This window comes from Vitis vinifera, chromosome 4 (genome assembly GCF_030704535.1).
Source record: "Vitis vinifera cultivar Pinot Noir 40024 chromosome 4, ASM3070453v1".
In the NCBI taxonomy this organism is placed as follows: domain Eukaryota; kingdom Viridiplantae; phylum Streptophyta; class Magnoliopsida; order Vitales; family Vitaceae; genus Vitis; species Vitis vinifera.
In genome coordinates this window covers 9,021,504-9,043,592 of record NC_081808.1, presented here as the reverse complement: position 1 = coordinate 9,043,592, position 22,089 = coordinate 9,021,504, and the positions used below count along the sequence as shown (strand labels likewise).

General features: G+C 36.5%; 1 protein-coding gene across 9 annotated transcripts; it reads left to right on the top strand.

The window, feature by feature from the left end:
* Positions 1-732: 732 nt before the first annotated feature.
* On the top strand, positions 733-22,026 carry LOC100260617 (trans-Golgi network-localized SYP41-interacting protein 1). Of its 9 annotated transcripts, none has more exons than XM_010650547.3 (10): positions 733-1,022; positions 1,482-1,618; positions 2,261-2,923; positions 3,076-9,042; positions 10,519-11,404; positions 11,512-12,197; positions 15,201-15,342; positions 15,452-15,533; positions 15,626-15,743; positions 21,646-22,026. In XM_010650547.3, the coding sequence occupies exons 2-9, from the start codon at positions 1,568-1,570 to the stop codon at positions 15,726-15,728; spliced, it is 8,580 nt and encodes a 2,859-aa protein (XP_010648849.1). In that variant the 5' UTR covers positions 733-1,022; positions 1,482-1,567; the 3' UTR covers positions 15,729-15,743; positions 21,646-22,026. The 9 variants fall into 9 exon arrangements, with proteins under 9 accessions (XP_010648849.1, XP_010648845.1, XP_010648850.1 ...); XM_010650543.3 differs by having other exon boundaries at positions 2,261-2,927; positions 3,065-9,042; XM_010650548.3 differs by having other exon boundaries at positions 763-1,022; positions 2,261-2,914.
* Positions 22,027-22,089: the final 63 nt, after the last annotated feature.

Genomic DNA, 22,089 nt, shown 5'->3' with positions numbered 1-22,089 from the left:
AATTATTTTTTATGTATATTGTAATTGCATTACATACCATACATATTAATATAAATATTATTTAAATGTTTTTTTATAATAATTAATTATTTAGAATAATATATCAAATAATAATACTAATATTAAATAATAGTAATAATAAAAATAGTCAATGGAAAGATAAATAATAATGTAGAAAATAAGAAAAAGATTAAAGAATTATTTTTTTTTGTCTTTTTATGACTTATTGGTCCATAAATTTTTGTATTTATTTTTAAAAATAAATTTTAGAAAATAAGTAGGAGTTGTTTTAATTATTTTTAAAAATAAAAGCAAAACATGAGCTTGCCCATTTCATGTTTTTTGAAATTTGTTTTTAAAAACTGTTTTTAGGTTAAAAAATAAAAAACAAGTTTTAAAAATAAATTTCAGAAAACACATATCATAATTTCTTAAAAGTCTAAACATGTGCCTTTTAAAAACAACATTATTTTATTATTTTAAATTGGTACCTATCAAAAAGTATGCTCAATCATGATATGTCATATGCACAATTGGATCCTTGTTGATATGTATTCGATTTATACCATAATCCAATTTTTTTATACTATGATATAATTTAATCTCATTTATTTATACTATGATATCATTGGATAATCTAAATTAATTTCACCGTACTCTTTTAATCGCCAAGATTATAAGTTATTGAATAAGTAGGCAATGGATGCCTTAGCATTTTCTCTTCTTTCATATATGATATATCCAACTAGTAGCATATTCCCATAAAAAAAGTGCCATGGGCCGGTGGAAGTGGAACCGAGCCACTTAAACATAGGTGGAGAACCACGACCTCCTGGCTCCGGGGGCTCAATTCAAAACGTAAATGACACTCGATTTCAAGCGAAGTTTGCGTTAGATCTAAGAGACATACGCACACAACGTTGTTTTATAGCTCTGAAAGTTGAAACAAGCAACCGACACCACCAACCCTAAACGACGACGTTTTCCCTCCGATCCAACCGTATCATCTCTCTCATTTCCAGGTATGCTTTTCCCTCTCTTTATTCCCGTTCTGCAAATTAATTTCTCAATCTGCTTCGTATTAGGTTTGGATGATTTGGTTGCTCTGAGATTTTCCGTAAATCTATGCCCTCTGTTTGATCGCTGAGAAAGCGTGCCAAACGAAATTCTATTTTCATTTCGGATTTTGGGTTTTTTGTTTTTTGGTACCTGGGGAGGACCAAAAACGTCATTGGAGTTGAGTTTACTTGAATGAATGTTTGGCCTAGTCGAGGCGTGTTCTTCATTTCTGAGAAACCAAAACGAAATAGAGAACGAGTAAGATTCAAAATTTTGAATTTCCTTTTCTTTTTCTTCGCGACGAAGCGGAGGCTTATGCTGAATTAGGTTTTTTATTTAGTTCCTTTTATTTTTAGTTTTATTTCTTATTTTTTATCGTATCTGACAATGTTTTTGGGTTGGATTTTGTGGGCATGTTTAAGAGGGAGGATCTGATGGGGATTGAAGTTCGTGGTTGATTTCTGGAATTATTGTGGGGAACGGAGAAGGAAGAACCCGAGTAGATCGGATGGAAAAGAATAAGAACCGGACCGATCTACTCGCAGCCGGGCGAAAAAAGGTCATTCTCTTTGCTTTGAATTCTGATTTTGCATGGTTCAGAAATGTCCAACATTTGAAATGTTTACTCAAATTCGATGACTGACAAAACAGACAAAAAGAAAAAGGAAAGAATTCTATGCTGTTATTTTACTAAGGAAATGAAAAATATTTAAAAACTTAGCCGAATAAGTGCATAATAGTTGAACTGGTGATCCACCTGATTGAAATAGAAGACTTTAATTTAATTCCCTTATCTTTATTATCTTTGGTTTTTTTCCCAGTAACCAAGCAGTTGATTTGGTTTTCTCTGTTTATTTTTATTTCCTTTTTCATTTGTTATACTCTTTGGTTTGATTTAAATTGGGTGCTATAACTCTTCATTTGCTTGTTTAAAGAAGCAGGAAAAGAAAGCAAATCGTGGGTCTTATGTTTTCAAATTTGTTTGGATTTTTAAATTGAAGAATTTGACCTGGAATATAGTTGTTTTAGGCTCAGTTTTATTGTGTTTCCTATTTCTTGCATCCTGAATCTTAAGAAGAAATAATAAGATAAAAATGAAAAAACTTTCAACTCCTTTCTTTTCCTCACTTTATCAGTAAACAAATGGATTAGATGAGGGCAACTGGAATGTAGTTTGATATGTTTACTTTTCTATTATCAGTTACAACAATTTCGCCAAAAGAAGGATGGTAAAGGCAGTAGCAGTCAGGCAAAATCCTCAAATAAGTCTGGTAAATCTAGGCAGCATGAGGCTGATGCTAATACAGTGCCTGCTACTGTTAATCCAAAGGCGTCACAGCAAGTTTCTGATGGGGAAATCGGATTGCAGCATCTTGATTCTGATGTGGAGTTTATTGATTCATCAGTGTCACATTCTATAGAGAACTCAATGGCCCCTGATATTGATGCGGAAGCCATTGATCCACCTTCAATGCCCCTTTCACCCAAGATGGGCAAAGTTGAAAAGTTTTCGACTGATTATACTGAGTTGCCACTGGAGGGTTCAGGGGTTGGTGAAAATGATGTTGATTCCTCTGTTTCAAACAAAGGGGAAAGTATCCCAATAGCTAATCCTGAAGTGGCTATAGTTGGGTCTTTGGGAGATTCTGAAATGGCAGTTTCTGGAGGAGAATCTATACATGCCAATATGCGAGAACCTGTTGATGTTTTGGCTCCACCAGCTTCAGTTGATGATGCTAGGGAACAGCTTCTGGATACTGTTGGAACATGGAGCCCAAGGTTGGAAGAGGAGAGAGAGTTATTGTCTTCACAAGAAGAATTTCCTGATTTGTCCTTGATACCAAGGCAATATCAGGTAACAGATGTAGGTTGTGCTCTTCTTCTCTTGATAATTTTTTTCTTTACATATTTTTTACCCTCTACATTTTAGTGAAACAAGAGGGTCAGATTAAGAAAACTGCTGTTTGAATTTGATGTATAATTAGATCTCATTGTTGCTGGGTAGGGGCAATGCAGGAAGCTGAGAGTCTGGGTTCGAAGCAGTTGGACAGAAGCAGTGAGATAGAGATTGAAGGAGGTGTAAAGCTTGCTTTGTCTGAGCTCAGGGGAAGTGTAGAAACTCTTGCAAGGGAAGCCTCAGAAGTAACTGTTATGGAAGAAGCAACCCATGAAGAAGAGCAAAGTGGTGATGCAGATGATGTTTCTGCTTCTGCTTCTGCTGGTGCACCCGATGAGGTTGAAGATAAAGAAATTCACAGGAGAGATAAGGTTCCTGTTTCTGGTCAGGCTATCCCTGAAGTTGATGATTCTCTGACTATTAGTTCTGAAGTGACAAATCAGCAGAGAGCAGATGTAGATGTCAGCTCATCGAATGAAGAAGAAATGGAAATGCTATCCAGGTCTGGTGATACGGGAAGTAACTGGAAAGAAAGAGCTCAACCAGGTGCAAAAGGTAGAAAGGGTGATGAGGTATATCAACAGGAAGGTTTACCTGAAGGGTCTTTTGTATCAGAGGACAAAAGCCATGAAAGGCCTCTTGAAACCAAAATATTGAGTTTACCCAGAGGATGGACAGTATTTCCTGATGCAGATATAAGCTCAGTTAGCCTCTCACAGCTTGCAGAGTTGGTAAAGGCACTCAATGAGGATGAATTCAGGTTTCTGCTCAAATCAAGAGATTCTGCATCTAATGCACAAGTAGGGAATATTGATAGCTTGACTGTACCAGAATCCGGCTTGTCAGATGTTTTGGTGAGACTTAAAGAACAACTGTATCTTACAGATTTTGCAAAAGAACTGCACCTTTGTGAACAAACTGAGATGCAAATGGACTTCTGTCAACGTAATTATCAGTTAGTTAATGAAATATCCATGCTCAATGCTTCACTTAGTGAAGTTCGAGAGAGGAATAAAAGTATTTCCACAGAGCTTGAACAGCGTAGCTCTGAACTTCAGGTCATTTTGCGTGATAAGGAAGAGCTCCAAAACCAATTAAATACTACAACAAGAGAGATTAAGGAATTCTATTCTCGATTTGATGAGTTGCAGATTAAGCTGGAAAGGTCTCAGATGGAGTTGTCAAGCCTGACAATGGAGTTAGCTGATTCCAAGGATCTGGTTGCTGCTCTGGAGGTGGAAAATAAAACCTTAAATGGGAATCTGGCTTCAGTGATGGAGGGCAGGAAGAAAATTGAGGAGGAAAAGGAGTTTTTTCTCTATGAGAATGAGAAATTGTATACTGACCTGGCTAGCTGCAATGGTTTATTGGCAAATATTCAGGTGGAAAAGGCGGACTTAGAAAGGAGTCTTGCTTCTGCAGCAGAGCAAAGCAAGAAGCTTGAGGAGGAAAGGGAGTATTTTGTCCATGAAAATGAGAAACTTCTGGCAGAGTTAGGCGAGAGTAAAGCTTTCGTTGCAGCACTACAGGTGGAAATTACTGATTTAGATGGAAGTTTATCATTAGCCAGAGAGGAGAGGATGAAGCTTGAGGAGCAAAAGGAGTTTTCTGTCCATGAGAATGAGAAACTCTCAGCAGAATTGGCTGACTGCAACTCTCTAATTGCAGCTTTACAAGCTGAAAATGCCAACTTGAATACAAGTCATGCACTGGTAATGGAGGAGAGAAAGAAGCTTGAGGAGGACCAGGTGTCTTTAGCCCATGAGAATGAGAGACTTTCAGCTGAGCTTCTTGTTCATCAGGAGCAATTATCTACTGAACATGGCACATGCATGCAGCTTGAGCTTGACCTAAAAGAAGCAACCATGCGCCTTGAACAACTCACTGAGGAAAATAGCTTTCTCAACAACAATCTGGATATACATAAAGCTAAGATAAGCGAGATTGATCACAGTCAAGTCCAACTAACTTCTCTAGCTGCGGATGCTGGGTATCAGTGTGAAAATTCTGGTATACCAATCAGGGCCCGTCAGCATGCATCTGATGCTGCAGGTTCTCGCCAAATTCCTGGCAAGCAAGATCATGAAGTTTTCTCTCTGTTGGAGAGACCCTTATTTGGTGACCTTGGGGAATTGCCAGAGCTTCAGCAGCATAAATGTGATGTCTATGACGATTCCTTTGGGTTCATGGTCTTGAAGAGACACTTGCAGGAGGTGGAGAGAATAATCCGGGAACTTGAAGGGGCTGTTGAAGAGATGCACTCTCACTCAGTATCCTTGAGTAGTTCAGGTGCAAAATTTGCTGCTTCTGGGGTGTCAAAATTGATTCAGGCCTTTGAGTCAAAAGGTCATCTTGATGACGATGAGGTAGAAGAAATACATTCAACTGAAGATCAATCACCTGCAGATTCGTATATATTTGCAAAAGAACAAGGAGGAATTCTGAAGGCAGTGCTTAAGGAGTTGAGCCTGGATGTTGAGAATGCTTGCGAACTCTTCAAGAGTGAGCGAGATGGTAAAAAAATTGCTAATGACACATGCAAGGAGCTGAACATTCAATATGAAGCATTGAAGGAACATAGTAACAGTTTGGAAGCAATGAACATTGAGCTCGAGGTTCTCTGTGAAGCTATGAAGCAACATGGATGTGATGTTGAAGCCAGGAAGAGTGAGCTTGAGGTTCTGTATGAAGCCTTGAAGCAACAAGACATCAGCCTTAAAACTGAGAACACTGAGCTTGGTAAAAAGCTGACTGAATATCAATCAAGAATCAATGAATTGGAGGGTCAGTTGTATGATATACAGCAGAGTTCAGATGAGATGGCTTCCACGATGTATAATCAAGTAGAAAATCTGCAGAAAGAAGTGACTGAGAATGAATTGATGCTCAGGCAAGAATGGAATTCTACCATTGCTCAGATTGTTGAGGAAGTTGGGAAGCTTGATGCAACTGCTGGGAGATTCTTCACCTCTGCCATCTCATCTGGCCCTCATGATGGCTTTGGTATTTGTGATATTGTTGCTAGTTCCATTAATGCTGCTACCAAAGTGATTGAGGATCTGCAGGAGAAACTTGAAGCTACTCTTGCAGACCATGAAGCAATCTGTAGTTCATACAAGGAAGTGAATGAGAAGTTCAATGAATTGCATGGGAAGAATGAAGTGGCTATTGATACATTGCATAAGATTTATGATGACCTTAGGAAACTTGTAAATGATTCACATGGATATGTGGAAGAAAGTGAAATCAACGTACAATATAAAAAACTACTTGATCCCATCAATCCCAGTAGCTACGAGACCCTCATAGAACAGCTAAGCATTCTTTTGGTTGAGAGATCGCAGCTTGAGTCAGTAAGCAACAGACTCAGTTCGGAGTTGATGAGCAGAATGAAAGAAATAGAGGAACTGAACAAAAAAGGAGGTGATTTGAATGCCATTCTTAAGTTGGTTGAAAATATTGAGGGTGTTGTCAAGCTGGAAGACATGGAAATTGGCTCAGATATACCACCTGTTTCACGTCTGGAGATTTTGGTCCCTATTATTGTTCAGAAATGCAAGGAGGCTGATGAGCAGGTGAGCTTTTCTCGAGAAGAGTTTGGATCCAAGGTGATTGAAGTGAGTGACTTGCAGGGTAATGTAAATGAGTTAAATTTATTGAATCTTCAGCAGAAAAATGAAATCCTTGTTCTCAAGGAAAGCTTGAGAAAGGCAGAGGAGGCACTTGTTGCTGCTCGTTCTGAATTGCAGGAGAAGGTAACTGAACTTGAGCAGTCTGAGCAGCGGGTATCTTCTGTTAGAGAGAAGCTCAGTATTGCTGTTGCCAAAGGTAAAGGTCTGATTGTGCAGCGAGAGACTCTCAAGCAGTCCCTTGCAGAGATGTCCAATGAATTAGAGAGATGCTCACAGGAGTTACAGTCTAAAGATGCCAGACTACATGAGGTTGAAATGAAACTGAAGACTTATTCAGAGGCAGGTGAGCGTGTGGAAGCCCTGGAATCTGAGCTTTCATATATTCGCAACTCAGCAACTGCATTGAGAGAGTCATTCCTTCTGAAAGATTCTGTACTTCAGAGAATAGAAGAGATCTTGGAAGACCTAGAGTTGCCAGAGCATTTTCATTCCAGAGATATAATTGAAAAGATTGATTGGTTAGCAAGGTCAGTTACTGGGAACTCTTTGCCTATGACTGATTGGGATCAGAAAAGTTCAGTGGGAGGGTCATACTCTGATGCTGGTTTTGTGGTTATGGATGCCTGGAAAGATGATGTGCAGGCAAGCTCAAATCCAAGTGATGATTTGAAAAGAAAATATGAGGAGCTTCAAGGTAAATTTTATGGTTTGGCTGAACAAAACGAAATGCTGGAACAATCCTTAATGGAAAGGAACAACATAATACAGAGATGGGAAGAGGTTTTGGACAAGATCAGTATTCCTTCACTGTTGCGGTCCATGGAGCCAGAAGATAGGATTGAATGGTTGGGAAGTGCACTTTCAGAGGCTCATCATGATAGGGATTCTCTCCAGCAGAAGATTGACAACCTCGAAACCTATTGTGGATCGCTAACGTCTGATCTGGCAGCGTTGCAGAGAAGGAAATCTGAGCTTGAAGCAGCTCTCCAAGCGGCCATCCATGAGAAAGAGAATCTTTTTGATAGGTTGGAGACTCTGACCTGTGAGCATGAAAAAGTTTCAGAGAATGCAGTCAAATTTAAACTTGAGAATGATAAGCTGCAGAATGAAGCAACTGATCTGCAGGAGAAATTAGTTGAGAAGCTTGGAAATGAGGAGCACATTCGCAGGATCGAAGATGATATAAGAAGATTGCAAGATTTAGTTAGTAATGTCTTGCAGGACCCTGGTTCAAAAGAATTGGGTTCTGGTGGCAGTGGTATTGAGTGCTTGGAAGAATTGCTAAGGAAGCTTATAGAGAATCACACTAGACTTTCCTTGGGGAAAACTGTGCTTAGGGATGGGATTGATGAATGCCATACCGAAAATGCTGATACATCTAGTGATGAACCAAGAGTCATAGATGCACCAGATACCAAGGATCTAGATGTGGTGGTTCTGAAGAAAGAACTGGAGGAGGCTTTGGGTGATCTGACTGAAGCGAAGTCGGAGAGAGATAGGTATATGGAGAAGATGCAATCTTTGCTGTGTGAAGTTGAAGCATTGGATCAGAAAAGGGAGGAGACGCAAGTTCTACTTGATCAGGAGGAGCAGAAGTCAGCTTCTTTGAGAGAGAAGTTAAATGTTGCAGTTAGAAAAGGGAAGTCCTTAGTGCAACATCGGGATAGTTTGAAACAAGCTGTTGAAGAGATGAATACCAAGGTGGAACACTTGAAATCTGAAATTGAACTTCGCGATAATGCTCTTGCAGAGTATGAACAGAAGATCAAGTACTTATCCACCTACCCAGAAAGGGTAGAAGCCCTAGAATCTGAGATTTTGTTATTGAGAAATCATTTGACAGAAGCTGAGGGCTATTTGCAGGAGAAAGGACATACTTTGAGTGTAATTTTGAACACTTTAGGTGACATTAATGTGGGTGTCGAATTTAGTGTTAATGATCCTGTTGACAAGTTGGGGCGAATTGGGAAACTATGTCATGATTTACATGCAGCTGTTGCTTCTTCAGAACATGAGTCTAAGAAATCTAAAAGAGCAGCGGAACTGCTCCTTGCAGAACTGAATGAAGTTCAAGAAAGAAATGACGCACTCCAAGATGAGCTAGCTAAAACTTGCAGTGAACTTTCTAAACTCTCCAAGGAAAGGGATGAAGCAGAAGCTTCCAAACTTGAAGCACTTTCAAGTCTCAAAAAACTAACCACTGTTCACTCTGAGGAAAGAAAGAACCAATTTTCTGCATTCATGGTGTTAAAATCTGATGTAGAGCATCTCAGAGAGAGCTTCTTTGATATTGACATTTTAATAGCTGATGTTTTCTCCAAGAACTTGGAATATTTTCACAGTCTGAAAGCTGGCATGGAATCATGTCTGAAACCAAGAGATGCTACTGATGTGGTTGGTGTGCCTCTCATCAGTTCACCTGGAGGCATTATTTCAAAAAGTTCAGAAAATAAGGTATTATTATCATTGTCATTATCATCCTTGTTGTTGTTGCTACTGTTATTATTAATTGTACTCTCATGGGTTGCTCTCTTTCTCCTGCACTCTCCCCTTTATTTATTTTTAACTTGTTTTCTTTCATGTCTAAACATATCTGGGTTCTTCATGAAACACATTGAAGCATTTTTCCACTGTGGCCCCAACAGTTTGCTAGCATGCAACTTTATAATATATTTCTATTTTCCTAGCCGTCAAAGGTGGTGGTTTAGTTGACTCTTACAGTCCTTTTAGCTTATAATTTCCCATCTTGTGTAAAGTCAGATATATTTATGAAGCACACACTTGCATATGCACATAAGTATGACTACCAGTTGACAACCCCAAGGACTTTTGGAAGCTTTCATGGATGGCAATCTTTGGGTTGGAATTATTTTAAAAAATAGCTAAAGAAATAACAACAGAATTTGGATTGGACTTAGAATGTGGTATAGTATAAAACAGAACCACTTATTTGTGTGGTTGCACTCCAAATTAATTTAGTTTGGAGTCTGTCCAAACTAGAATTCCTTGAGAAAATGTGCAGTTAAGAAAATTTGGACATGCCATCATTGAAAGTTGGGAAAATTTCATTCTCGTGGAACTAAATCATTATTAATTTTTTCCATTTCATATGAGAAAAAGAATTGTTTCTTCCACTACCATTCTTGTATTCTAGTCCCATGTTACATGCATCCAAGTAAAAGTGAAATGAAATGGAAGTGATGTAGTAGTTATCTTCTCTACCTTTTGTCAGGAGTTGACAAAGGAAAGGTGGATAAACAGGCAAGCTCAAATATAAAGTTGTAGTATCTAATAGAATGAGATAACCATGCAAAGACAGTATGTGATTTCATTAAGAGCGAATCTCTTTATGAAGTATTGGAAAAATCTATTTATTTTCACACAGCTAAAGTCACTTGGCTACACCCTGCAACCCACCATAACATCTAGCTGTATAGAGTTATAACTTGGGATTTTTGAAAAGACTCAATTTTTTTTTGCACCAAATGATTGCAGTACACTCGGAAGAAACTAGAAAAGCTAAATATCTATCAAAAAAAAAAAAAAAAAAAAAAAAGAAACTAGAAAAGCTAACAGTTTTAGTTCATGAGAAAACTGAGGAAAAGAAAATAATTTCAATGATTCAATATTTGATTGCTTGTGCAAGACATCTTGAAGGGCTAAACTGTAATCCATACTTTAAAATTGTAGTTGTGTATTTGTTTGAAAGGAAATCTGGCTTCTATTTGCAATTCATCAAAAATAAGTTCTGTGTTGCCTTGAGTTTATAATTTCTACTAGTACAAAATGACAGTTGGTGTGTGACACTGTGGGCGTTTATTATTTTCTCTTAGGGTGTGCCTTTTTTTTTTTTTTTTTTTTTTTATAACTTAGTAACACTTCATATAGAAATCCATGTATTACTTATTATTTTAGTTCTTCTAATCTCAGTTTCCGGTCCAGAACTTCCAGGCTGCAGATTGGTTCTCAGACTCTGAGGTAAAAGATCATTTTGATGAACATTTTATAGTTGAAAGTTGTAGCTTTATTGGGCAGCAGGTGCAAGAATGTTCAAAAGAAATTGGTTCCCTTAGAGAAAAATTACACAGACATTCAATTTCATTACATGAAGCAGCTCAAAGTCTATCTGCACTAATGGGTGTTATTCATGGAGATATGAATTCACAAAGGGAGTCATTTGAATTCATGAAGAGAGAACTTTCACGTTTAGAGTCAATGGAAAAAGAAAAAGATATGGAACTTGTTGCCATGAGGAGAAACCAGGGCTTGCTTTTTGAATCATGTACTGCTTCAATTATGGCAATTGAAAATAGGAAGGCCCAACTGGGTGGAAATGGTGTAGTTGCTCGGGATCTGGGTATTAACTTGTCTAGTGATGAAGGAAATTCTTTTGGTGGGAACGCCCTTTTCTCCTCTGAGGAAGGTATTAAAACTGTGGCAGAGAGATTATTATTAGCAGTGAATGATTTTGCCAGTATGCAAACCGAGATTCTAGATGATAGCCAAAAGGACATGAAAGCTAGAATAGCAGACTTGCAGACAGAGCTACAGGAGAAGGACATCCAAAAAGAGAGGATCTGTATGGAGCTTGTAAGTCAAATTAGGCAAGCTGAAGCTACTGCACTGGGCTACTCAACAGATCTTCAATCTGCAAATACTCAGGTACATGATTTGGAGAAGCAGGTGGAAGTGATGGAGAAAGAAAGGAATGCACTGGAGCAGAGAATAAAAGATCTTCAAGATGGGGAAGCTGCCTCAAAAGAGTTACAGGAGAAGGTCAAATCACTGGCTGATGTGGTAGCCGCAAAAGAGCAAGGTCAGTTTTGTCAAGTTTGAATCTGTTCCTGTGTAATTGCTACAATCTAAAATTGATCTGGATAAATAATATGTATGTGCACTAAATTTAAATCTTTATCATCACAGAAATCGAAGCCCTGATGCAAGCGCTTGATGAGGAGGAGGCCCAGATGGAAGACTTGACAAACAAGATTGAGGAATTGGGAAAAGAAGTGCAACAAAAGAATATAGATTTACAGAACCTTGAAGCTTCTCGTGGAAAGGCTTTGAAAAAGCTTTCTGTCACTGTGAGCAAGTTTGATGAGCTTCACCATCTGTCTGGAAGCCTCCTTGCTGAGGTTGAAAAGCTTCAGTCACAATTGCAGGATCGGGATGTAGAGATCTCTTTCTTAAGGCAGGAGGTCACTAGATGCACAAATGATGTTCTTGTTTCATCACAGATGAACAGCAAGAGAAATTCAGAGGAGATTAATGAGTTGTTGACATGCTTGGACCCACTTATTTCCCCGGCCCAATTACATGATGTGCTTCATGATGATAAGAAGAGTATTGGTGTTCATGAATACAAAGAGATACTGAAGAGGCAAATTGCATCTATTGTATCTGAATTGGAGGATCTACGGGCAGTGGCTCAAAGCAAGGATGCATTGTTGCAAGCAGAAAGGAGTAAAGTAGAAGAGTTATTACGGAAAGGAGAAACTCTTGAAAATTCTTTACGTGAGAAGGAATCTCAATTGACTTTGCTTCAAGATGTGGGGGATTCTGGACAGACAACTAGTATGAGCTCTGAAATTGTCGAAGTTAAACCAGTGGTAAGTCCTGTGATATTTTTATTGCTTTGACACTGAATTATAGCTCTTATATTGAAATAATGGTTTCTAGTGAGTGAAAATTAGACACCAGGGTATCTACTCATGCACATGCAATCATATATGTTGGAATTGAAATTTGATATGAACAGAAAAATGCCTTTCTGTCTGCTTCTTGCCATCATAGATCTGCTCTTTGTATGTCTGTTGAGTATTTGTTGATGCTAAGTGTTTTAATTAGTATAGTTCCACCTCATCTTTTTCAGTAGGGAAGTGTGTTATTATTAACAATAGACAAAAAGGACAGAACTTTCAGTAAAATGAAAATGAAGAAAAAAACAAACACAAAGCTCCATCCTTATGCTAAATGCATCCTCTCTCAAGGATCTTTACAAATAGAATCCCCCACAAAAAAGGACAAGGGATCTAGCTCCCCTTGTTGCCAAAGAATTTGCCGATCTAGCCCCTCTATTTGCCAAAGTATTTGCCTTCTGGTTGCTCAATCTAGGTCTTCATAAAAGAAATACTTCAGTGAGTTGAAAAAGGTGGAAAATACTCTTCATCAAATGGGCATACTAGAAGAAATACTTTATCAAGTTGACATAGGTAGAAAATACTCTTCATCAAATGGTTATACCTAGTAGGCATATTATTCCCTGTAGAACCCAGAAGCTGATTACTCTCGAATCCTCTTCCACTATCATGTCCTGAGATGCTGAGGAATGGACTTCTTTGAGGCCTTAAAGAAGGGCTAGGATTTTAACTTCAATAGTCATTCCATCCACCCTGATTTGGAGAATTCTTAAATAACATGGCTTAGAAAGATTGCTTCCTTGTAAAAGCTCAGTGGCATACTTAGACTGATTCAAAAACCAAGCATTCTTGGTACGTTTGATCGAGACACCAAGGAAATAGTGTATAGGCCAAAGGTCATTCATAGCATTGCCGTCAAACGACTGTTAACGAGAGTCTTGGAAGAAGCTGCTCTGATAACTCCTTGATTACCTAACTGGCTCGGCTGACTGACAATAGGAGGTCTCCTCTAACTTCCCTAGCAGCTGTTTTTTCCCAGTGCTAAAATTAGTGGTTAAATATGTTGTGTGAGGTTGTTTTTATTTTAGATATTTTCCAAATGTTACTAAGATTGTAATTGCCCTTCAAGTCTCAATTCTTTTTCGAGGCTTTTTTTTCACCATTATAGCTATTCTAATGAGTTTTGTCTTCTTCTCTTAGTTGTCTTGGCTGCTGTTACTCTTCCTTGAGATACATTTTTTTTTTTTTGATAGGAAACGACAAAGGAATATATTGATAAAAAGGAAGTACAAGAGAAGGATGAGGAATCCTCCCACCAAAGAAAAACAAAACTATAAGGAATCAAATATAAGAAAATACAAAGAAAAAACAAGCAAACTCTCTAGTTAGACCAACCCATTGGGCTTACACACCACTAACCAATCAAGTTGTAACACTCTTCCTTGAGATACATGGAACCTAGACTTTAAGACTTTCAATGCAAAGGTGGTGAAGCTAAAGAGAAAGGAAAGAAGAGAAATGATAGTAATCATAATGTTTATGGTTGTATGTTGATATGTGTGAATGCATATGCAAATACTGAAAAGAAACATTTTCAAATGTGAAATGGAACATTTTTTTTGGCAAAATTATGGTGAAGCATGATATATAAAATTATGAAAGTTGAAATTACAACAGTTGAGTGATACACAACAATTTGTTAGCATGAATGTGCATCGTGCCTTTAATATTTATACACAAGCAAATACAAGCATGAAAACTTGGAACGGAACTAACATATATATATGTAAGATAAGCTGTAAAATTTTACACTAGAGTACCTAATGTGGAGCACTATACTGGAAATCAGATCATATCTTGATTTTTATATTTGAATTGTTTTATTGTTTCACTATGCTTAATTTATGTTTTTATTTTTTAAAGTTAATCATAGGAATTCAACTTCTATCCCCCAACCAAAAAATGGAAAAATAAATGGTTTTTTGTCCATGTATGTAACATCATAGTAGAACTCTATTACATCCTAGGTTATATCTTTATAAATAATAATTTTATTTGTCTATCATATTATTTAACTGTCTTACCTAAAAGAAACTCTTCATTGTAGAAAAAAACGAATAAATGAGTGGAGAAAAATTGGATTACTGCCATAGATGATGTTTAACCTAGTAAATAAAGCTAAACTTTTTTAGTGAATGATGTTTGGATTAATATGCATTTTATTACTAACAAAATTAGAGCTTAACTTTTCATATTTATTGCATATGATATTTTGTGTCATTTGCTCTTTTATGGAGCATGCAAATGGATTAAAAAGGAACAGTAGGATTCTTTTTAATTAGAGAAGGTTATTTCCCTTTCCTTCTTACTCTTTTACCTTGTGGCCATGGGTAAACCCAATAGAAAAATGGAAAGTTTGTTGTTTTGATGAAAAATATAAAGTTACTTCTTTTGATGGTTTGAAACTTAGATATTCAATTTGAAAATGAAAGGACAACTTCTAGACTTTTGGTTTAGATTCAGATTGTGTACGAGTATGTATCATTCCTAAACTTGCTGAGAAATATAAAGTTGTTTTGATGAGAAATATAAAGTTAGTTCTCTTTATGGTTTGAAACTTAGATATTCAATTTGAAAATAAAATGATAGCGTCTAGACTTTTGGTTTAGATTCAGATTGTGTATGAGTGTGTATCATTCCTAAACTTGCTGATAAATTCTGATCAAAACTTTGGAAGCCTGATGATCTGGAGGATGTTGTTTATTTTAGACATTAATCCTAATGTACCTATGGCCTGTCAGTATCATGCTATACATGATGGTACATGCTGGTATGTGTCAAAATGGCTAGGGTATGCATTGTTATGTGCACACAGACTGTGTCTCTGTACTGCTTTTTTCTGATATAATATGCATAATTTTTTGTCTACACTGGTCATTCTATTAGCAACTAATTAACAATTATCTGATGCAGATAAGCAAATGGGCAGCACCTGGGTCATCCATTACACCTCAAGTCCGCAGTTTACGCAAAGGCAATAATGATCAAGTAGCTATTGCTATAGATATGGATCCTGGCAGTAGTAATAGGTTAGAAGATGAAGATGATGATAAAGGTAAGCTAGGTTGCTTTTTTGTTCATTTTCAATCTTATTGTGAGATAATGCTTCAAAAAAAATGTATCTAAATTTTCCCTTCATTTTGTTCTTTCTTCCTTTACCTTAGTTCATGGTTTCAAGTCACTCACCACATCGAGAATAGTCCCAAGATTTACAAGACCTGTTACCGACATGATTGATGGCCTGTGGTAGGCACCATTCTTTCTTTGCTTATTTTGTTTATGAGAATTATCCAATTTTGTAATGGGGTTGAGATAATATTGTTTATGAAATGTGCCAGGGTTTCTTGTGATCGGGCATTAATGCGTCAACCTGCTTTACGGCTTGGTATCATAATCTATTGGGCTGTAATGCATGCACTTCTTGCAACATTTGTAGTTTGAGTAGCCACCAAACTGGTTAGTGATCTTCTCTTTATTCTATGCATTTGCTTTTTGCCCAATGAATACTCTATAGCTATCTTGACTTGTGATTAATAATAATAGTAATCCACTCTAGAAAGAAATAATAATATAGTCGAGAAACAAAAATAATAGTAATATAGTCTAGAAAGAAATAATAATATAGTTTAGAAATAAAATAATGTAGTATGGAAAGATTCAATCTCCAAAAGCAAATAATTTAGGGCCTTGCATTTTTGTCTTATTTTTTCTGGATGTTTTCATTAGTTTTTAGGAAGAATGATAATGACATCTCAAAAGTGCTACATTTCTACCATTCCTGATAGTATTTGCAATATCCTTAGAAAAATGCCATGTCAAATGACATTATCTTATAAAAAATGTCCCACTCTAGCTACAGAAAATTTATTAGTCTTTTAAAAAAACTATGAACATATCTAGTATTTTAAACTCTCCGTAATTTTCCAAATAATGCATACCAAATTGAATATTCTTATGGGAACACCTGTGTGTGTTTGTGTATTCCTTGTTGCAACTCCTAAGTTTTTTTCTTAGTATTGAGCGATTTGGAGGATGGACAGAAAGGGATCTTTTTCTACTAGATCATACTACTCATCTAGTCTTTGATGGCAATTCTGCCATGTTTCTTGCTAAACTGATTTGGTATCCTAGAGTCTGCCCCAAGTCTTTGTGTGTGTCTGCACATGCGTGAAGCTTCTTGGGAAACAATTTTGACCATAGACCAACTCATGAAGAGAGTTTGGAACTTGGTCACTGAGTCCTTTTGTGTGTGTGTGTGTGTGTGTGTGTGGGATGCTGCTTGGGAAAAAAGTTGACCTTAGATGTTGCTTCTGTAATAATGATTTAGAATTTGTAGCCCACAACCTTATTCATTGCAAATGGACCATTGGCCTATGGCTATGGGCTTCTCTCTTTGGTGTGGATTGGGTGTTTCCTCACTTGGTTATAAATGACCTCCTTTAGCTGGCACAATTCTTTTGTTGGAACCAAGCAAAGATTGTTTGGACGCTGTGGTTTCATTGTGTATCTTTTGGGTTATATTAGGAGAGCACAATAGGAGAAGATTTTAAGGATTGAAAGGGTCTTGCATGAAATTGGAAGATGTGGTCCTCGAGACTATTTTGGTGGTCAAGTAGGTGTATGGGCTTTCATTTGTTGCCCTTTTTGGACTTTGTAGACAGCGTAGCAATTGGTTAGAAGAACACTGTTGTAAGAATTTTAAGTGCACTTCTGTATATTGTGTTTACATGAGATGTTTCCCTTCTTTTTAATCATACTGATCTATTATCTATCTAATAAAAAAAGCCACCAGTGTGCTCTTTGAAAGCATCAATGATAATTTTCAGTCCCTGTCCCTAGCTTTGTAATACCATTTAACATCCCATGCTAAGCCCATCTAGTAGTAAATGTGGCCACCACCAATGAAGCAGCCCCTGCAGGTTTTTTTGCTGCTGTCCTAACCGAACCATCTTTTCCTCTACATTACCGAGCCTTGCAGCATTAGAGCTGCTTAATCTACAATCATGGAACTTGATGGTGGACAGCCCTAGGGAGGTTGTCTACCATCAAATAGGTGGGGTAAGACTTGAATAGTTTAGGATTTAAGGGGTGGAACTATGATTAAAGGTTGTGGCAATGGGGGAAAATAAAATAGAAAATAGATGATAAAGGATACGAAAGAAGAGAAATAGAATCTTTGAATTGCAGTAAGGTTTTCTAGGAGTCACCAAGAAGAAAAATGATAGTGTCTTACCATTGGAAATTGCTAGATATGCATAAAATTGGTATTATTTGTCATTCAAAACATCATGTAACCTTATTTATAGGCTTTGGAAAACCTTAAAGACTAAATAAACTATAGAAAGAGAAACCTATGTTTTAGAACTCCTACATTTTTCCTAAAGCTATTGAATATTCTAGATATGGGAACTAAACAAAAAAATAGAACTTTTTCTATAGAATTAGGAGCTTAAAAATTTATAGAAACTCAGTTTTTTTTAATAAAAAAGCATTCTAGATTGTAAAAGGGGTTCAAATAAATTTTTTTAGAAATAGAGACTGAAAATAGAAATTTTTAAAATGTAGAATTTTATTTTTAAGGATAAATTTTCAAAAAAAAAACATTGCAAATTGTAAATGAGACTCAAAGAACCAACTATTCGCTAATTGTGACTCCAAAGAATTTAAATTAGCAAAATGTTACTTTTCTTCCTTTTTGGGGTAGATGTTGGAGGACTCAACTCCATCTATCCCCCTAAGAAACTTTACCTTAGCTTTAGTGATTTTCTATGGTCCATTGAAATCCTTGGCAATGCCTTCCATCTTGGCTTTTTTGGTCGCCTCATCCAAATCCACTTTCACATTTTCTTATATAGTACGCAATCTAGATTGAATTTATTTTCCACCCTCTTTATAGTCATCTGTTTTCCACCCTCCTTATAATTTGCTTTGGGATTCTCAAGTATAATAACTGTCTGATCAATCAATGAATCGATGCCAGCTATCCTTTAGGTTTATGCTGTCAACATTTGAATCCATAATGTATATCAGGCTCTAACACCCCCCTCATATCTGCCCTATTCCTACCATGGGAAGCACATACAACATTAGCTGTCAGGATTTGGACTCATAATGTGTATATCATGCTCTCTTCTGTGTGGTGCACCCTATACCCTTTGTGGGAGGCACAAACAACATTAGCTACAGGAAAATCACATTTTTTTGGTGTGATATTAGACAAATAAACAGATGGGGGAGAACTTTAACTTGAGACTTCTGGTTAACCAGCGTTCTGATGCTATGTTGAGTTACCAACTTTCTGAAAAGTTTAAGTTGTTGGGATTTAGACCCACATTGAATATCATGTTCTAACAGACATTACTTTTTGGTATCCAATCCCCATCACTAGGAGTTGGTATGTGAACTGTAAGTACATCTTCCTTTCCTTTCCTTTGGACCATCTCATTGTTGCTCTTGGTTGCCACCAGAATGAAATATGCCAACTTTTTACTATTATTCATAAGACTAAAATATTTCAGATGCTTACACATGATATAGTTAAAAGATCTTTTGGAAGCTTTAAGGACTCTTTAAACTTCCCAAGAATCAGAATAGATGCCCTGACAAGATTTCAACCTCATCAAGTAAATTATCTTCTGTAAGAATATGTCCATTAACACCTGCTAAGGCATTGGAGTGCTCTAAAATCGGTCCCTTTAGTTCTTTATTTTCAATAGAATTTCTAGCATTCTCTTGTAAGGCTTGAACCATTACTTAGCTACTTTGAAAGCTCCACAAACCTCAGTCACGCCAGGTGTTCATCCTGCATCCTCTATTGCAAACATGCTACTTGTGGTCCCAAGACAATCGTCAAATTCACCATCCAACCCTTTAGCATTATTGCAATATTTCCTGATCCAGTTGAAGTGTGAGTTGATAACAGTGCATTTGGTAGTTTATAAGAAATTACATTACTAACTTCAATCATCAGCTGTTACATCTCTAGGCAATGTTTTGGGGCAGATTCAACTAACTTTTCCATTATCAATGCATCATAGATAATCTCTTCCTCCTTAGTCTCAAGTTGAATTGCTTCTCAACGAGAGTATTCATGGTTTTTTGTCTCCAAGGTTGCTGGGTTGTTCATTCCAAAAGTCTAGACCTTTGCTTGAACACAATACAGCATAATAAGCATGCTGCCACACTTGAAACACAATGATGATGTATCAACCTTTTCTTCTCCAAAGCTCATGTGAATTTGACCACTCTTGACAATTGACATCTCTATTAGTGCCTTATATTTTTGGAGAAAACATGCTAGGGTGCAAGAATTTTTCATAATTGGTTAGGAGAATATATGCTTTCATCCTCAATTTCATCTCATTCCATGTGTCGATAAGCTGTTGGCCAGTTCTTCAAAGCTAATCCTTGATTTTATGCCACCATAAGTGTGCTGCTCCTTTTAATTTTGCATTCACAAAACAGACTTTCCCATTTTCGGGCCTATCATGCCACTCTAACAAATCTTCCATGGACCTACAAGCCAATTTTGGACTCGATTTCCAAAAGATTTCAGAAACTTCAAGGTGTATTTCCATGTCCTGTAGTCATGGATTAGTGCTTGAAGCTTTTGAATCTCTTTATATCCATGCCTTAATGGATTCCTCCCCTTGTGCTCTTTGCCTGACTCCCTGTGAGAAAATTGCTCTGTTCCTCATGTGAATTGATTTTTCACATTGATGGCTCACACTTTTATCTCTAATGGATTGTTTTTCTTGCCTCCTTTCCCATAGTTTTACGCACTCATCAGGCTTGTTATTCAATTTCTGCTGACTCTTGTTGTGATTGTTGTCTGCAAAAAAATTCATCCAAACACATTAAAATAGGATTTTGATTAGTGGAAGTATTTTTGGAACCCATGCTTGGGTGAATTGCTCCACTCCTTTATTGGATGCTCCTTCAAGCCAAGAACTTATGATCTGGTACTAAAACTGATGTAGGACATCTCTAGGCTAGTTGTCTATATAATCAAATAGGTGGGCTAGGACTTCACTAGTTTAGGATTTAAGGAGAGAAATTGTAATTGGAGGTCGAAGTAGTGAAGGGTAAAAAACAGAAGATAGAGGAAGGGTAGAGGATAAAATGATAAAATGAATCCTTGGAATTTCACTAAGGATTTTTTGGAGTTTCACCTAGAAGAAAAACAATGGAGTTTCACCATCTATAATTACAAGATATGCATAAAAAATTGGTATCATTCAATCACTTATCCTTGGTTACATCAAGTAGCCTTGTTTATAGGCTTTGGAAAACCTCAGAAACTTAGGCCGTGTTTGGTTCCCGGAAAGCTCTAAGAAAAGAAAAATAAATGCTAAGGAAAATGATTTTATCATGTTTGGTTTCATCATGAAATATATGAAAGAAATAAAATATAATTGAAATTACTTAAAAGTGTATATATTTTTAAATTATTTAATTTTTACATGGAAGAAGAACAATAATTAAAATGAGATTGAAGTAGCATATAAAAATAATTTATTGATTTTAAATCCATTTTTTATTTTCCTTCACTTCTTTTTTTCCTTTTACTTTTCCTCTTTATTTTCTTTTCCTTGCATTTTTCCTCAAATTTTTCGGGAACCAAACATAACCTTTATAAACTATAGAAAAAGAAACCTAGTCTATCTGATAGCTTATTAGAACTGTTAATTTTTTCCTATAATTGTTAATTCTTTCAAATAAAGAAATTAAAACATACATGACAACTTAAAAGTTTATAGAAACTTCTTGTAATAAGAATTTTTAATATAAAGGCTTTCTAGATTATAGTGTTTTCAAATAAGAATTTTTAGATAATAGAAAGTTTATAAATATAGAAATTTTTTTAGGAGAAATTTTCAATAAAAGAAACTTCCCAAATCCTAACGGAGACTTAAATAACCAACTACTTGCCAATTATGACTAGTAAATTTTCCTTTTCTTCCTTTCTTGAGTTGATCTTCAGTACTGAAGAATAACTCCAACTAATCCAATGATCTTCTGACTGGTGAGCATTCTTAGGATTATCCAAACTATTGTCATTAAACCATGTCAGCACTATTGTTTTGGATGCCAACGAAATTTCTAACAGAAATCTCAAGAACAAGAGAAGGATTAAGTTAATTCCCTTGAAATGCTGCATACTAGAGTGGTTTCATGGATAGTCATGTTTTGGTTGAGACTGCAATTTCTTTCATTAGACATGGTTACCCTATTAATTTTTTTTAATTAAAAGAACATTTAAAAAAAAAAAAAACCCAGAAGACATAGCATTTCTTCTGCACAGACTGGTGTGCTGAGCCACTCTTACATATGCAAGTCATGGTTTTCCTGATTGCAGGTTATCATCGGGTTTGAAAGCAAGATGGGCCTCTGATTGCAACTATGATTTTGCCCCCGCATTGGGGCATCAAGCTCATCCCCTGTAACCATTGATGTCATTTGTTCTAGATATTCCAGATTGATTTATTATTTTGCTCAACCAGGCTACTGTGATTTCCCATTTTTATCTCCATGAATCTCAGATTGCTTGGTTGCATACAGTAATAAGAAAAAAAGGCTTGTTACCATTATAGAGGACATAGATTAAGTGCATTTGTTAATTGGAACTAAACCAGAGGTTGTAAGTCACTCCTCTTGTTGTTAAAGGCTTCCCTATAGTCTAAAAGGATGTTCTTTTTCCCCTTAATACACACTAATAGCAATGCAGTACCTTTTTGTAGCTTTATGCAGCCTTCATATTTGCAGGTTCACTTTCAAATGGATGTATGATCACATGGGTGAT

Excerpts from the sequence above, each read along its gene's own strand:
- LOC100260617 (XM_010650543.3), top strand. The coding sequence starts at position 1,568 with ATGGAAAAGAATAAGAACCGGACCGATCTACTCGCAGCCGGGCGAAAA. Across the intron at positions 1,619-2,260 it reads TCGCAGCCGGGCGAAAAAAG|TTACAACAATTTCGCCAAAA; the intron begins GTCATTCTCTTT and ends TTCTATTATCAG. Across the intron at positions 11,405-11,511 it reads GGTAGCCGCAAAAGAGCAAG|AAATCGAAGCCCTGATGCAA; the intron begins GTCAGTTTTGTC and ends TTATCATCACAG.